Genomic DNA, 16,140 nt, shown 5'->3' with positions numbered 1-16,140 from the left:
TTACAAATACTAATTCAGGGCCAGGTGCTGTGGCGCACACCTGTAATCCCAGCATTTAGGGAGGCCGAGGCTAAAAGATCACTTGAGCCCAGGAGTTTGAAACCAGCATGGGCAACATGGCGGAACCCTGTCTCTACAAAAAATAAAAAATTAGCCAGGCATGGTGGTGTGTGCCTTGTAGTCCCAGCTACTCAGGAGGCTAAAGTGAGAGGATCACTTGAGCCCAGGAGGTCAAGGCTGCAGTGAGCTAAGATTATACCGCGGCCCTCTAGCCTGGGCAACAGAGTGAGACTCTTGCTCAATAACATTAATAATTTGTTTAATCTTCATAGCACCATATAAGCACTATTACCACTTTTTTTTTTTTTTTTTTTTTGGAGACAGAGTCTTGCTCTGTCACCCTGGCTGGAGTGCAGTGGTGCAATCTGGGGTCACTGCATTCTCCATCACCTGGGTTCAAGCAATTAGCCTGCCTCAGCCTCCCTAGTAGCTGGGACTACAGGCAAGCGCCACCACACCCAGCTAATTTTTGTATTTTTAGTAGACAACATGGCTTTCACCTTGTTGGCCAGGATGGTCTCCTGACCTTATGATCTGACCCCCCTCAGCCTCCCAAAGTGCTGGGATTACAGGCGTGAGCCACCACACCCAGCCTTGTTATCGCCATTTTATAGATGAGAAAACTGAAGCACAAAGAGACAAAGTAACCTGCTCGAGGTCCCAGCTAGTTAGTGTAGGAACCAAGTATTCAACCCAGGAGCTCTGGCTCCTGAGCCTATGAAGCCACTTTTCTTACGTATAAAAATCATTGTAGGCCGGGCGCGGTGGCTTAAGCCTGTAATCTCAACACTTTGGGAGGCCAAGACAGGCGGATCATGAGGTCAGGAGATCGAGACCATCCTGGCGAACATGGTGAAACCCCGTCTCTACTAAAAAAATACAAAAAACTAGCCGGGCGAGGTGGCGGGTGCCTATAGTCCCAGCTACTTGGGAGACTGAGGCAGGAGAATGGTGTAAACCCAGGAGGCAGAGCTTACAGTGAGCTGAAATCCGGCCACTGCACTCCAGCCTGGGCAACAGAGCAAGACTCCGTCTCGGAAAAAAAAAAAAAATCATTGTAAAGCTATAAAACTTTCAGAAATTTTTTTCTGATGATTACCTGGCCTAACCATAATTGTTGAAAGAACTTTTGTGGCCAGGCGCAGTGGCTCCCGCCTGTAATCCCAGCACTTTGGGAAGCTGAGGCGGGTGGATCACCTGAGGTCAGGAGTTTGAGACCAGCCTGGTCAACATGGTGAAACCTGGTCTCTACTAAAAATACAAAAATTACAGGTGTGGTGGCCCACTCCTGTAATCTCAGCTACTCGGGAGGCTGAGACAGGAGAACTGCCTGAACCCGGGTGGCGGAGGTTGCAGTGAGCTGAGATTGCACCACTGCACTCCCAGCCTGGGTGGCAGAGTGAGAGAGACTCTGTCTTCAAAAAAAAAAAAAACTTTTGCCTACAATATCAAAATTTCTTAAGAGAACATAGACCTGTTGGTCAAAATTAGTAATATCAAAAGCCTAGAGTATTCCTCAGGAGCTAGGGAAGTAATCAAACCTCTCTGAAAATCTTACACATTATCCTTTTCGACTTTAGAGAGAGGAGTCTTCAGCTCCAACTTCCTGTACAGTTCATTACGTTGTTAGAATGGAAAAGCTCTCAACCGTGAAAATCAAAAGTTATGTTCCAGTCAGATCATGTTTTCCCATTAGGTAGCATTCATTTCTTTCTTTCTTTCTTTTTTTTGAGACAGAGTTTGGCTCTGTTGCCCAGGCTGGAGTGCAGTGGCATGATCTTGGCTCACTGTAACCTCCTCCTCCCAGGTTCAAGCAATTTCCATGCCTCAGCCTCCAGAGTAGCCAGGATTACAGGCATGCACTATCATGCCTGGCTAATTTTTTGGTATTTTTGGTAGAGATTGGGTTTTGCTGTGTTGGCCAGGGTGGTCTTAAACTCCTGGCCTCAGATGATCTGCCCTCCCAAAGTTCTGGGATTACAGGCATGAGTCACCACATCTGGCCATCTCTTGGAATTTAAAAAAAAAAAAAAATTGATTTTTTTTTTTTTTTTTTTTTAGATGGAGTTTTGCTCTGTTGCCAGGCTGGAGTGCAGTGGCATGACCTCAGCTCACTGCAAACTCCGCCTTTTGGGTTCAAATGATTGTCCTGCCTCAACCTCTCAAATACCTGGGACTACAGGTGCCCACCACCATACCTGGCTAATTTTTTATATTTTTAGTAGAGACAGGGTTTCACCATGTTGGCGAGGCTGGTCTCGAACTCCTGACCTCAAGTGATCCACCTGCCTCGGCCTCCCAAAGTGCAGGGATTACAGGCGTGAGCCACCGTGCCTGGCCAGAAATTTTAAAATTTTTTTATACAGATGAAGTCTTGGTATGTTGCCCAGGCTGGTCTTGAACTTCTGAGCTCAAGTGATCCTCCTGCCTCAGCCTCCTGAAGTGCTGGGATTATAGGTGTGAGCCACAGCACCCTGTCATCCATTTCTCATTGATTTTTGGTTGATAATTATTTCCTATACTTTTTTTCAGCTTCAGTAGTGAGAGTTTTATAAACAAACATGTTCATTGTTACCATTATACGAAGGTCACCCAACTTTTCACAGAAGAGAGCTACTTTTGATTCCCCAATCCTGTGGTTGGTATTTAGGTTGGAGTTTAACAGTTGCTTAATAAGAGGTGAATGGCTGCCAGCTCAGCTTCTCTGTCTACTGGGCCTCCCTGGGAGCCTGTAGGAGAAAGCAAGAAGCTTTCACAAGTCTAGAATTTCATATTTGGGACAGACCTGTAATTAAGCAGCCCCTTTGTCACTTTTTTTTTTTTTTTTTTGAGTCGGAGTCTCGCTCTGTCACCCAGGCTGGAGTGCAGTGGCAGGATCTTGGCTCACTGCAACCTCCGCCTCCAGGATTCAAGCGATTCTCCTGCCTCAGCCTCCCGAGTAGCTGGGACTACAGGCGGGTGCCTCCACACCTGGCTAATTTTTGTATTTTTAGTAGAGATGGGGTTTCACCATGTTGACCAGGCTGGTCTTGAACTCCTGACCTCAGGTGATCCGCCTGCCTCGGCCTCCCAAAGTGTTAGGATTATAGGCATGAGCCACCATGCCCAGCCTGTCACATTTTTTTAAAGCAATTTAAATCTAAGTGAATCTACTTCTAAAACAGGAAAGAAAATAATTCATTTCAGCAAGTGATTAACTGAAATAGAGTATCTCCATTTCCTTTGTTTTCTAGGAGCAGGCTGCCCTCTGGGGGTAAGCAGTATGCCATGAAGAAGGCTTTTAATGCATTTCATGCATTTTGGTATTAACTACAAGCTTCAGTTATATTCTTCTGTGTTCATTGATTGCGTCACCCTGAAATGTGATATTTACAGGACCACTTTATGATGACTGCGTGAAAATGAATGGCAAGATCTGTATACAGACTTGCTTAGTTGTTAATGTCATTCTGTATTATAAAGTCCTTAGAGAATAGGAGATTGTTTTTGTAAATCTTACTGTTTTAATAAACTCAGTTTTCAGGGACTAAGAGCTTGACTTTCACTGTATGTGTGTGTGTGTGTGTGTTGTGTGTGTGTGTGTGTGTTTTTTTTTTTTAACAGAATATTGGAAGTGGCAAGATGTTCTCAATTAACAGATGTGGGCTTTACCACTCTAGCCAGGGTAAGTATTTTCTTTTGGTTCCATAGGTTTGTTTCCATAGGTTTTGTTAGGACTTTTTATTTCAGAGGAACAAGCAGCAAGGGAAATGTGAAATGTTAGCAGAATTGGGTGTGTGAGACAGGGTTTCATGCTATAGCTACAGACCTGCTGATACCAGAAAAAATACAAACTGCTCTAGAAATGCACACATGCATGGGAGAATATTAAACCCCTTCATGATACTTTTTTAAAAAATTTTTTTTAACTTTTTGAGATGGGGTCTCATTCTGTCACCCAGGCTGGGCTGCAGTGACACGATCTCGGCTCACTGCAACCTCCACCTCCCGGGTTCAAGCATTTCTCCTGCCTCAGCCTCCTGAGTAGCTGGGATTACAAGCATGCACCACCACATCCAGCTAATTTTTGTATTTTTAGTAGAGACAGGGTTTCACCATGTTGGCCAGGCTGGTCTTCAACTCTAGACCTCAAGTGATCCGCTCACCTTGGCCTCCCAAAGTGCTGGGATTACAGACGTGAGCGGCTGCACCCATCCATGAGACTTGATTCTCCACAATTTCATAACATAATACATTAAGCAGGTGCTTCTTGGTACTTTGTGAAAAAACTTATTGGTTATTTGGTATATGACTAGTGAATGAAAGTAATATTGGGGCCGGGCGCGGTGGCTCAAGCCTGTAATCCCAGCACTTTGGGAGGCCGAGACGGGCGGATCATGAGGTCAGGTGATCGAGACCATCCTGGCTAACACGGTGAAACCCCGTCTCTACTAAAAATACAAAAAATGAGCCGGGCGAGGTGGCGGGCACCTGTAGTCCCAGCTACTCAGGAGGCTGAGGCAGGAGAATGGCGTAAACCCGGGAGGCGGAGCTTGCAGTGAGCTGAGATCCGGCCACTGCACTCCAGCCTGGGCAGCAGAGCGAGACTCCGTCTCAAAAAAAAAAAAAAAAAAAAGAAAGTAATATTGAAAGAAACTACATGTCTGGTTTTAAATGGAAAGCTTTTAGTAGATTTTCTGTATTCTCCTGAATATTTTAATACTTGGATGGGTTTACAAATTACTATATGGTAGTATTTAAAATTATACTGACTTTGAACAGTGTTATGGGACAAGGGGATGGTTGTTTGCTTTTAGGCAGATCGATAGAATACTAATTAGGTGGGGGCCAGCACATGGCATGACTAAAGGAGGACATAGCTTGGGTGCAGTGGCTCACGCCTGTAATCCCAACATTTTGGAAGGTCAAGGCAAGCAGATCGCTTGAGCCCAGTTTGAGCCCAGCCCGGGCAACACAGCATCTCAATAAGAAATACAAAAGTCCGGGCACGGTGGCTCACGCCTGTAATCGCAGCACTTTGGGAGGCCAAGGCGGGTGGATCACCTGAGGTCAGGAGTTCGAGACCAGCCCGACCAACGTGGAGAAACCCTGACTTTACTAAAAATACAAAATTAGCCAGGGATGGTGGCACATGCCTGTAATCCCAGCTACTCGGGAGGCTGAGGCAGGAGAATCGCTTGAATCCGGGAGGCGGAGGTTGTAGTGAGCCGAGATCATGCCATTGCACTCTGGCCTGGGCAACGAGCGAAATTCCGTCTCAAAAAAAAAAGAAAAAGAAATACAAAAATTAGCCAGATGTGGTGGCACATTCCTATAGTCCCAGCTACTTGGGAGGCTGAGGTGGGAGAATCACCTGAACCCAGGGAGTCAGAGCCTGCAGTGAGCCATGATCACACCCACTGCACTCCAGCCTGGGTGACAGAGTGGGACCTTGTCTCAAAAGAAAGAAAAAAAAATTAGCATCACACTAGCTCTGAAACACCAAAGAATTTATCAGTGTATTTAATATTACCTCTTAGTTTTCTGGCCTTAAATGTTTCTCATGTTTTAAATGTTTGTACTGTAATGTTTGGTTTTGTATTTTGTAGAATTGCCATGAACTTGAAAAGATGGACCTGGAAGAGTGTGTTCAGGTAAGATTATAGATTTTAATTCAGAAGTACATTAGACACTTAGATAATACACAACATCAGAATGTCCAATTCCCTACCCTAATGTAGGATACTGTAGTGCCTGACAGCATTGCAGATTCTCCATTAAATAAGATATCTTCCAGGCAGAGGTGCTCATGGTACGTGTTACAGAACTGTGGAAATATATGTCATCAATCAGGTTGCCACTAGAGAGAAAGGAGGCCCAAGCATTCAGGCCATAAAGCTGTTAAAAATATTTCCTTAGACCTGTAGAGTTATGATACTAGGAAATAATTAAAGCCCCATCACATTGATCTATATAGCACTGCCTTTCTTTTTTTTTTTTTTTTTGAGACGGAGTCTGGCTCTGTCGCCCAGGCTGGAGTGCAGTGGCCGGATCTCAGCTCACTGCAAGCCCCGCCTCCCAGGTTCACGCCATTCTCCTGCCTCAGCCTCCCGAGTAGCTGGGAGTACAGGCGCCTGCCACCTCGCCCGGCTAATTTTTTTTTTTTTTATTTTAGTAGAGACGGGGTTTCACCGTGTTAGCCAGGATGGTCTCGATCTCCTGACCTCGTGATCCACCCGTCTTGGCCTCCCAAAGTGCTGGGATTACAGGCTTGAGCCACCGCGCCCGGCCAGCACTGCCTTTCTTTAGCTTTGCTGTATCCTAGATCCCTGGCATCATTAGCCCTAGAGACCTAACTCTGCATGGAACTCTGCCTTTAAGCCAAACTGATCTCCTGATTAACAGTTTCTATTTTTTAATTATTATTATTTTTTTTTTGAGATGAAGTTTCACTCTTGTTGCCCAGGCTGGAGTGCAATGGCACGATCTCAGCTCAGTGCAATCTCCACCTCCCAGATTCAAGCAATTCTCCTGCCTCAGCCTCCCAAGTAGCTGGGATTACAGGCATGTGCCACCACGCCCGGCTAATTTTTTGTATTCTTAGTAGAGGCAGGATTTGACTATGTTGGCCAGACTGGTTTCGAACTCCTGACCTCAGGTGATCCACTTGCCTTGGCCTCCCAGAGTGCTGGGATTACAGGCGTGAGCCACATTAACACAATTTTAAGAACTTTGAGATTATTAATTGACCAAGGAAAAACTTCCAAGATGGGACTCTATAAAAGAAAGAGCAATTAATTTTTTAATGGTAAAAATAAAGGGAGGATATGTCAGTAACCGTAAAAGCCACTTTCTTTTTTTTTTTTTTTTTTTTGAGACGGAGTCTCGCTCTGTCACCCCAGCTAGAGTGCAGTGGCGCTATCTCAGCTCACTGCCAGCTCCGCCTCCTGGGTTCATGCCGTTCTCCTGCCTCAGCCTCCCGAGTAGCTGGGACTACAGGCACCCGCCACCACGCCCGGCTAATTTTTCGCATTTTTAGTAGAGACAGGGTTTCACCATGTTAGCCAGGATGGTCTCGATCTCCTGACCTCGTGATCCGCCTGCCTCGGCCTCCCAAAGTGTGGGGATTGCAGGCGTGAGCCACCATGCCCGGCCGTAAAAGCCACTTTCTAAAAAATTACATGTTTTATAGGCACTGCTTAACAACTATTAGTTCTTACTAAACTAAAACTTGTTCACATCCGTTTATCTTATACACGCCTGAGTGTCCTCTGTGTCCTTCCAGTGTTATTCCTTCTGAACGGACATGCCTGCCTGCTTGCCCAACCCCTTTCTCTACCATTTTTTAGCCCCTGTGAAGCTATGTGTACTAGAAAATAATAAACTCAGAGTTGGAGAAGAATTTGAAAAGAAGTGCTGATTTACTTTCAGTCCTAACATAACCATGAAAACTGTTCTTCCTACCTGAATGTTCATAGTTAACCCAGATTCCAGCAGTGCCTGGCTGCCACCCTTGGGAAAATAACCCAAGTTATCAATACTGAGTAGTGGCATGCTTTATTAAAAATTTTAGAATGTTCCAACATTAATTTTTTTCATAGAGCACTATCTTCTGATTCCTTACTCTGATGATTCTAAGGAGATAGAACAAAGTCCAGCAAGTAGACGTTCTGGGGGACAGATTTTTTTAGAGACAGGGTCTTGCTGTTATCGCTCAGACTGTTTTTTTTCTTGCTGTTATCGCTCAGACTGTTTTGTTTTGTTTTGTTTTTTGCAGCGTGGGGTGGGGAGGACAGAGTCTCACTCTGTCACCCAGGCTGGAGTGCAGTGGCTCAGTCTTGGCTCACTGCAACCTCCACTTCCCAGGTTCAAGCAATTCTCCTGCCTCAGCCTCCCAAGTAGCTAGGATTATAGGTGCCCGCCACCATGCCCAGCTAGTTTTTGTATTTTAGTAGAGACAGGGTTTCAACATGTTGTCCAGGCTGGTCTCAAACTCCTGACCTCGGGTGATCCACCGGCCTCAGCCTCCCAAAGTGCTGGGATTGATTATATGCGTGAACTACCATGTCTGGCCCTGCTCAGACTGGTCTTGAATTTTAACCTCAAGCAGTCCTCCTGCCTCAGCCTCCCTAGCAGGTGGGACTATAGGCACAAGCCACCACAACTAGCTACCAAGGGGACAGATTTTGATTCATTTAGAAAATAAAACAGATTTTGAATAGAGCTGTCTAAAGATGAAGACTAGAGATGACTAGATGTGTTCAAATGTAGCCTGAGTGGATTCTCATAGAACAGGTTCAGGTAGCCAATGCGATTTAAACCGAAAGATTCTGTTATTTGATGATTGATTATTAAAATGTCTGGACTAGAAATGGAGTCAAGAATGAGGTATGGGGGCTGGGCATGGTGGATCACTCCTGTAATCCCAGCACGTTGGGAGGCCTAGGCGGGTGTATTACCTGAGGCCAGGAGTTCGAGACCAGCCTGGCCAACGTGGCAAACCCCCATCTCTACTAAAAATATGCCGGGCATGGTAGCTCACGCCTGTAGTCCTAGCACTTTGGGAGGCCAACGTAGGTGAATCAGCTGAAGTCAGGAGTTCGAGATCAGCCTGGCCAACATGGTGAAACCCCGTCTCTACTAAAAATTCAAAAATTAGCTGGGCATGGTAGCACATGCCTGTAATCCCAGCTACTTGGGAGGCTGAGGCAGGAGAATCGCTTGAACCCAGGAGGCGGAGGTTGCAGTAAGCCAAGCTTGTGCCACCACACTCCAGCCTGGACAACAGAGCGAGACTCCATCTCAAAAAATTAAAAAAATCTAGCCTGTGATCTCAGCCACTCGGGAGACTGAGGCACGAGAATCACTTGAACCCGGGAGGTGGAGGTTGCAGTGAGCCGAGATCACGCCACTGTACTCCAGCCTGGGCGACAGAGACTGTCTCAAAAAAAAAAAAAAAATGAGGTAGGGGCTGCTGTGTACAGTGGCTCACACCTGTGATCTCAACACTTTGTGAGGCGCGGCAGGAGGATTGCTTGAGCCCAAAAGTTGAAGACCAGTCTGGGTAACATAACAAGACCCTGTTTCTGCCCAAGAAAAAGTTTTAAATGTCTTGGGCATGGTGGTGCGCAACTGTAGTCCCAGCCATTCAGGAGGCTGAAGCCGGAAGATAGCCTGAGCCTGGGAGGTTGAGGCTGCAGTGAGCTGTGATCGCACATGGTGGCCTGTAGAGCTTTGGGAGGTTGAGGTGGGAGGATTGCTTGAGCTCAGGAATTCAAGAGCAGCCTGGGCAACATAGGGAAACCCTGTCTCTACAAAAAAAAAAAAAAAAAAAAAAAGTAATTTAAAAAATTAGGCCTGGAGGCTTGTACCTGTTGGTCCAGCTACCCAGGGGGCTGAGGTGGGAAGATTGTTTGAGCCCAGGAGTTGTAGGCTGCAGTGAGCTATAATTGCACCCCACTGCACTTTAGCTTGGGCAACAGAGCAAGACTAAAAGGAAAAACAAGAATCAGGTATGACTCAGGATTGTATTTGGATAATACCTGAAATCAACATGTGTATTTCTTTCAGATAACAGATAGCACATTAATCCAACTTTCTATACACTGTCCTCGACTTCAAGTATTGGTGAGTTTGACTTTGAAAATTTTATGTGTTTACTGGGTTTAATCAAAAGCCAGTGCTACAGTTCAAGAACGCGGCTCTTAGTGTCTGGCTACCATTTTAGGAAAGGATGCTTCTCCAAATTGCCAGCTTACTGAGAACCAAAGGAGTACCTGAGTGAAGTAGGAAACAGATAAGAACTGAAAAAGTTGGCCGGGCGCGGTGGCTCAAGCCTGTAATCCCAGCACTTTGGGAGGCCGAGACGGGCGGATCACGAGGTCAGGAGATCGAGACCATCCTGGCTAACACGGTGAAACCCCGTCTCTACTAAAAAAAATAACAAAAAACTAGCCGGGCGAGGTGGCGAGCGCCTGTAGTCCCAGCTACTCGGGAGGCTGAGGCAGGAGAATGGCGTAAACCCAGGAGGCGGAGCTTGCAGTGAGCCGAGATTGCGCCACTGCACTCCAGCCTGGGTGACAGAGCGAGACTCCGTCTCAAAAAAAAAAAAAAAAACCTGAAAAAATTAAATGCTTTCTATATCAATGCTTGAAGACTGAAAACTGCCTTGGAACCTACGAGTTCTCTTTTGCAGATAACTTATACTCCAACCTGAATGATGTTTAAATTCTAGAGATCCAGGGGATGAGATGGCCCAAAATACAATTTGCTTCACCTTAAGATCAAATGTTACTGGTCTTAATGTTATTGGTCTTAAGAACCAATCAAAGCTTTACTGGCCGGGCGCGGTGGCTCAAGCCTGTAATCCCAGCACTTTGGGAGGCCGAGACGGGCAGATCACGAGGTCAGGAGATCGAGACCATCCTGGCTAACACAGTGAAACCCCGTCTCTACTAAAAAATACAAAAAACTAGCCAGGCGAGGTGGCGGGCGCCTATAGTCCCAGCTACTCGGGAGGCTGAGGCAGGAGAATGGCGTAGACCCAGGAGGCGGAGCTTGCAGTGAGCTGAGATCCGGCCACTGCACTCCAGCCTGGGCGACAGAGCGAGACTCCGTCTCAAAAAAAAAAAATAAATAAATAAATAAATAAATAAACAAAGCTTTACTAAGGGGAGTTCTGCTCCTACTTTCAGTGACATTAGAGGAAGGCATTCTGGGTGACTGTTCTGTATCCAGGCTCATTTTTGGTGTTCGGTGGCACAGTACTATCCAAAATTGGGTCAAGGTTTCTGAGTTTCCCGGGATCAGGGATTTAATAAATATTGATGAAGAGATGATGTGATGAGATGATCACACCTGACAGCTGTAAAAATCTTCAGCTAATTAATTGTTGGGGCATGTTTCTGAACCAGATATTCAATATTTAGTTCAAATTCCAGAAAACTGTGTGCATGAAAAGCTTGATTCCCATTTATCCCTGTAGAGAAGAAAAGTGTTAATTTGCAGAAGGGGTAATTTTTAAGGCTGTCTTAGTCTGTTTATGAACTAGTTCATAGTCATTACATGAATTTATAAAATATATTTAGAATCACACATCAAAATATCAATCACTGATTGCCAAAAGCATAACCCCACTATCTCCAGTTTTTTTAATTTCACCACTTGGATCTAGTGTCAGCTCCATATTCATCAAAATCAAACCAAAATGTTTCCTTTCCAATTTACACAAGCCTCTGGCTAGAGGAATGCCAGAAGATATTTCAACATCCTTCCTTGCTCTGTTTGGCTGCAGAGTCTATCGCACTGTGAGCTGATCACAGATGATGGAATTCGTCACCTGGGGAATGGGGCCTGTGCCCATGACCAGCTGGAGGTGATTGAGCTGGACAACTGCCCACTAATCACAGATGCATCCCTGGAGCACTTGAAGAGCTGTCACAGCCTTGAGCGGATAGAACTCTATGACTGCCAGCAAATCACACGGGCTGGAATCAAGAGACTCAGGGTAAAAATGGCTACATAACTCTCCAGCTCTAGTGTTCTCAGCACTTTCCTCTCTTTTCTTTTTTTCTTTTTTCAAATTTAGGTTCCTATGATTTTTATATTTACTTTAACATTTAACAAGGGGAAAAAAAAAGTGCAAACCTAAGGACAGATAGTTTTTCCCTCTGGCTCCAGAGATGGAAATTTAGGAGGAAAAGACCCACTGAAGAGAAGAAAAGTAGGTCTCCTCCCAGCAGTCTCTCTCTAATAATGTTTAGGGATTAATAACATTCTCAGATTGAAGAAAGAAAAAAAAAAGCACATGCCACATTTTTGTTCTGAAGGAAAGAAAGGAATAACAGAGAAAGTGTTTAGTTAAATGGGATTTAAGAATTTAATTTGTAATTGTGTTTCACATTAAGCCCTTTTCCTGGGATTCATATTTTTTAAGACAACAAGTAAAGTAGACATAGATTTTTACCTTTTCTGTCTTTCTTTTAAGAGATGGGATCTCACTCTGTTGCCCAGGCAGGAGTGCAGTGGCACCTTCTTGGCACACTGCAGCCTCGAACTCCTGGGCTTAAATGATCCTCCCACCTCAGCCTGCCCAGTAGCTAGGACTACAGGCACACACCACCACACCTAGCTAATTTTATGAAAAACTTGTGAGTTTTTTTTTCATTTTTTAAGACAGGGTCTCCTCTGTCACCCAGGCTGGAGTGCAGTAGCTCGATCTTGGCTCACTGCAACCTCTGTCTCCCAGCCTCAAGCCATCCTGCCATCCCAGCCTCCCAACAGCTGAGACTACAGGTGCGTGCCATCATGCCAGCCTGATTTTTTGTATTTTTGGTAGAGACAGCATTTTACCATGTTGACCAGGCTGGTTTCAAACTCCTGAGCTCAAGCAATCTGCCTGCCTTGGCCTTCCAAAGTACTGGGATTAAAGGTGTGAGCCACCATGCCCACCCTTAAAAAACTATTTTGTAGAGACAAGGTCTTGCTATGTTTGTTTCCCAGGATGGTCTCAATCTCCTGACCTCATGATCCGCCCACCTCAGCCTCCCAAAGTGCTGGGATTACAGGCTTGAGGCACCGTGCCCAGCCGAAAAAGAAGTTTTAAAAAGCCGGATGAATCTGTGTGTTAGATTGTTCTGCTCAACAGATGTTTATTGGAATATCTGCTTCACACCTGCTGTAGGAAAGACAGTGTGCTTATTCAGGCCCTTAATACCAACCTCTAGGCCAGTCGCGGTGGCTCACACCTATAATCCCAGCACTTTGGGAAGCTGAGGCAGGAGGATCACCTGAGGTCAGGAGTTCGAGACCAGCCTGGTCAACATGGCAAAACCCCATCTCTACTAAAAATACAAAAATTAGCTGAGCTTGGTGGCAGGTGCCTGTAATCCCAGCTGCTTAGGAGGCTGAGGCAGGAGAATCGCTTGAACCAGGAGGCAGAGGTTGCAGTGAGCCGAGATCGCACCATTGCACTCCAGCCTGGTCAACAAGATGAAACTCCATCTCAAAAAAATACCAACCTCTAAAAAAATCCATGTTGGCCATATGGCCTTGAGCAAATAAAAGAGTACCAAACCTCATCTTGAGTTCCAAGTGGCCTCAGTTCCTCTTTCCCTCTTCAGACATAGAGGACTGTGAGCATAATTGCACTGGGGGAGGCCTTACAACCATTTTTTTTCTTCACCAAAGAGAGCAAGAGCCACAGGTCAACCAGAGCCTCTTACGTGCCTACTTGTATTAGTGTTCCTAGACTGCCTGGCTGTCAGGAGTCTCTTCCATCTTCCAGTCCTTGGGCAGACCACTTGAGGTCAGGAGTTCGAGATCAGCCTGGCCAACATGGTGAAACCCCGTCTCTACTGAAAATACAAAAATTAGCCTGGCGTGGTGGTGTGCACCTGTAATCCCAGCTACTCAGAGGCTGAGGCAGGAGAATCGCTTGAGCCTGGGATGTGGAGGTTTCAGTGAGCCAAGATCGCACCACTGCACTCCAGCCTGGCTGGGCAATAGAGTGAGACTCCGTCTCAAAAAAAAAAACAAAAAAAAAAAACACAACCAAAAACTCAATGTAGCTTCTTTCAGCTGTGAAAATCCAACTGGAAATCCTTTTTTGGAGAAGATAAGAAATTAATATGATGTCTTTCCTCCGTTTTTTTTTTTTTAGACAGAGTCTCGCTTTGTCACCCAGGCTGGAGCGCAGTGGCATGATCTCCACTCACTGCAAGCTTCGCCTCCCAGGTTCATGCCATTCTCCTGTCTCAGCCTTCTGGGTAGCTGGGACTACAGGCATCCGCCACCACGCCTGGCTAATTTTTTTGTGTTTTTAGTAGAGACGGGGTTTCACCATGTTAGCCTGGATGGTCTTGATCTCCCGACCTCGTGATCCACCCACCTCAGCTTCCCAAAGTGCTGGGATTACAGGCATGAGCCACCACGCCCAGCCCTCAGTTTTATTATTACACAAACAGGTACCAAAGTTATATGAGTTGTTCTGGTCATTTAGAACAACCTAGGATGGAACAAAGTAGAACCCAGGCCCTCTAACATCCTGACTGATGCTCAGCCTTTGCCCTGGTTTCGTGTGCATTGAGCCCCTCGGTAGTTTTTCTGAGAAGCAACATTGCTCTTTCTGTTTAAGCCCTCTCTCTTAAACGTTTAATGTTTCTGTCTTGTTTCAGACCCATTTACCCAATATTAAAGTCCACGCCTACTTCGCACCTGTCACTCCACCCCCATCAGTAGGGGGCAGCAGACAGCGCTTCTGCAGATGCTGCATCATCCTATGACAATGGAGGTGGTCAACCTTGGCGAACTGAGTATTTAATGACACTTCTAGAGCTACCGTGGAGTCTCTCCAGTGGAAGCGACCCCAGTGTTCTGGGCAAGGGTTACAAAGTGAGGGAGGGCAGTGTCCAGATCCCCAGAGCCACACATACATACACATACACAACCTTACCCCCATCCACTCTAGCTTTGTGACCATGGGACTAAAGTTTGTGATGGCTTTATCAAGTAGATTGGTAAAATTTAACCATTCCTTTTGAGGTGCCCAGAAGAAAATCATAGGCCAAGATAGAGGGAGGGGCATTTCAGCAAACCCAGCATTAATGCTACTGTGGTTTTTAAATTTATGTCTAGGGGTTTCTTTGGGGATTTTGGAACAGCATCTGCTGTCCTCCGGGGTCAAGAAAAGCATGGAAAGACAATATATGATGTACCCAGGGACCAGAAAGAAAATTTCTTCACATCTTAGAAATGGTAGACATTCATTGTGACTACAGAGCTTCTATGCTTCCTTGTTTCCATACCAACATGCTGAGCATGCTCACAAAGAAGGCTCATCCATTCCTCCTGTGTTTTAGTATTTGGCCCAGAGGTTTCCTAAATGGTTGCATTGAAATCACTGTGGTCCAAATGTAATTCTTACACACTCAAATTGTCACTGTCTGTAGCACACTTGTGCACCTGTCTTCCGTTCTCTGTTGCTCCCCCCCCCACACTCTTGCTCAGTCTGTCACCTGTTCAGTCTGCTTACTCACTCAATTGTTACCCTTTTGCTGTTGTCGTGTTTACAGTTTGCATTTTGAATGATTAGTTGGGATTACCAAACATTTTTTAAAAATATATTATCAATAAATATTTTTTTAATTCTAAATTTTACCATTAGGGGACCCTGCCTGAATCTTTGCCAATCTGAAAGGAAACTATAATGAAAGCAAGAAAAGTTATGAGAAGAAATTGACTATTTTGATGAAAACAGATGCTGCCTTTTGGTTTCTATTTTATCTTCTGATATATGATAATTTGCATGGTATCCCCAGTATTCCCCCTATACATTTTTCCTTCTGTCAGACTCCACCAACTTTAAAGGAAAGAAAGAGATGTATTATTAGGAAAGAGTGGAAATGATAAATCACAAAACAGAGCCTGAAAGTCCCTACCACCCAAGTTCATACGTTAATGATTAATGTTATTATATATTTACCGAAATCTAGGAGTGATCAGTGGCATCTCTGACCTATGAGGCTGTTTTAACAGGAATGCCACTAGAGGAGCTGTCTGTTTCTCTCTTTTCCCCCATTTCTGCTTTTCAGGGATACAAGAATGGCTGTATAACAGCTGGTCAATTGTATGTCAGTGTTAATGGATTCATATCTAGTGTTGGCACCCAAAGGGCCAGAACCTTCCCATAACCTGTCAGTCATCTCTCTTTTCTGCCTCAGTCTTTTTTTTTTTTTTTTTTGAGATGGGTTCTCACTCTTGCCCAGAATGGAGTGCAGTGGCGCAATCTCGGCTCACTGCAACCTCCACCTCCCAGGCTCAAGCAATTCTCCTGCCTCAGCCTCCCGAGTAGCTGGGATTACAAGCGCGTGCCACTACTGCCTGGCTAATTTTTGTATTTTTAGTAGAGATGGGGTTTCACATGTTGGCCAGCCTGGTCTTGAACTCCTGACCTCAAATGATCCACCTGCCTCAGCCTCCCAAAGTGCTGGGACTACAGGCGTGAGCTGCCATGCCCAGCCTTGCTCCAGACTTCTGAGTGAAGTATGAATATAGCCAGGTGAAGCATTGAGGCAGCTGAAAGAGAACACTGAGAGGAAGTAG

At 45.4% G+C, this 16,140-nt stretch overlaps 1 protein-coding gene across 6 annotated transcripts in view; it reads left to right on the top strand.

Moving 5' to 3' along the window:
- Positions 1–16,140, top strand: part of FBXL20 (F-box and leucine rich repeat protein 20) — a 168,795-nt gene that overhangs the window by 134,806 nt on the left and 17,849 nt on the right. For 4 of the 6 annotated variants that reach the window (XM_015119529.3, XM_015119532.3, XM_015119533.3 and 1 more), the window contains 5 exons: positions 3,664–3,724; positions 5,649–5,693; positions 9,610–9,666; positions 11,333–11,545; positions 14,214–15,190. In XM_015119529.3, the coding sequence (XP_014975015.1) occupies positions 3,664–3,724; positions 5,649–5,693; positions 9,610–9,666; positions 11,333–11,545; positions 14,214–14,321 (484 nt within the window). In that variant the 3' untranslated portion in view covers positions 14,322–15,190. Of the gene's footprint in view, positions 1–3,663; positions 3,725–5,648; positions 5,694–9,609; positions 9,692–11,295; positions 11,546–14,213; positions 15,191–16,140 lie in introns of those variants that run through there. The other 2 variants (XR_013406658.1, XM_077971497.1) reach the window with 2 other exon arrangements.

Source organism: Macaca mulatta, chromosome 16 (assembly GCF_049350105.2).
Source record: "Macaca mulatta isolate MMU2019108-1 chromosome 16, T2T-MMU8v2.0, whole genome shotgun sequence".
NCBI classification, from domain to species: Eukaryota; Metazoa; Chordata; class Mammalia; order Primates; family Cercopithecidae; genus Macaca; species Macaca mulatta.
The sequence above is the reverse complement of the archived record's forward strand: the minus strand, read 5'-3'. Positions and strand labels throughout refer to the sequence as shown.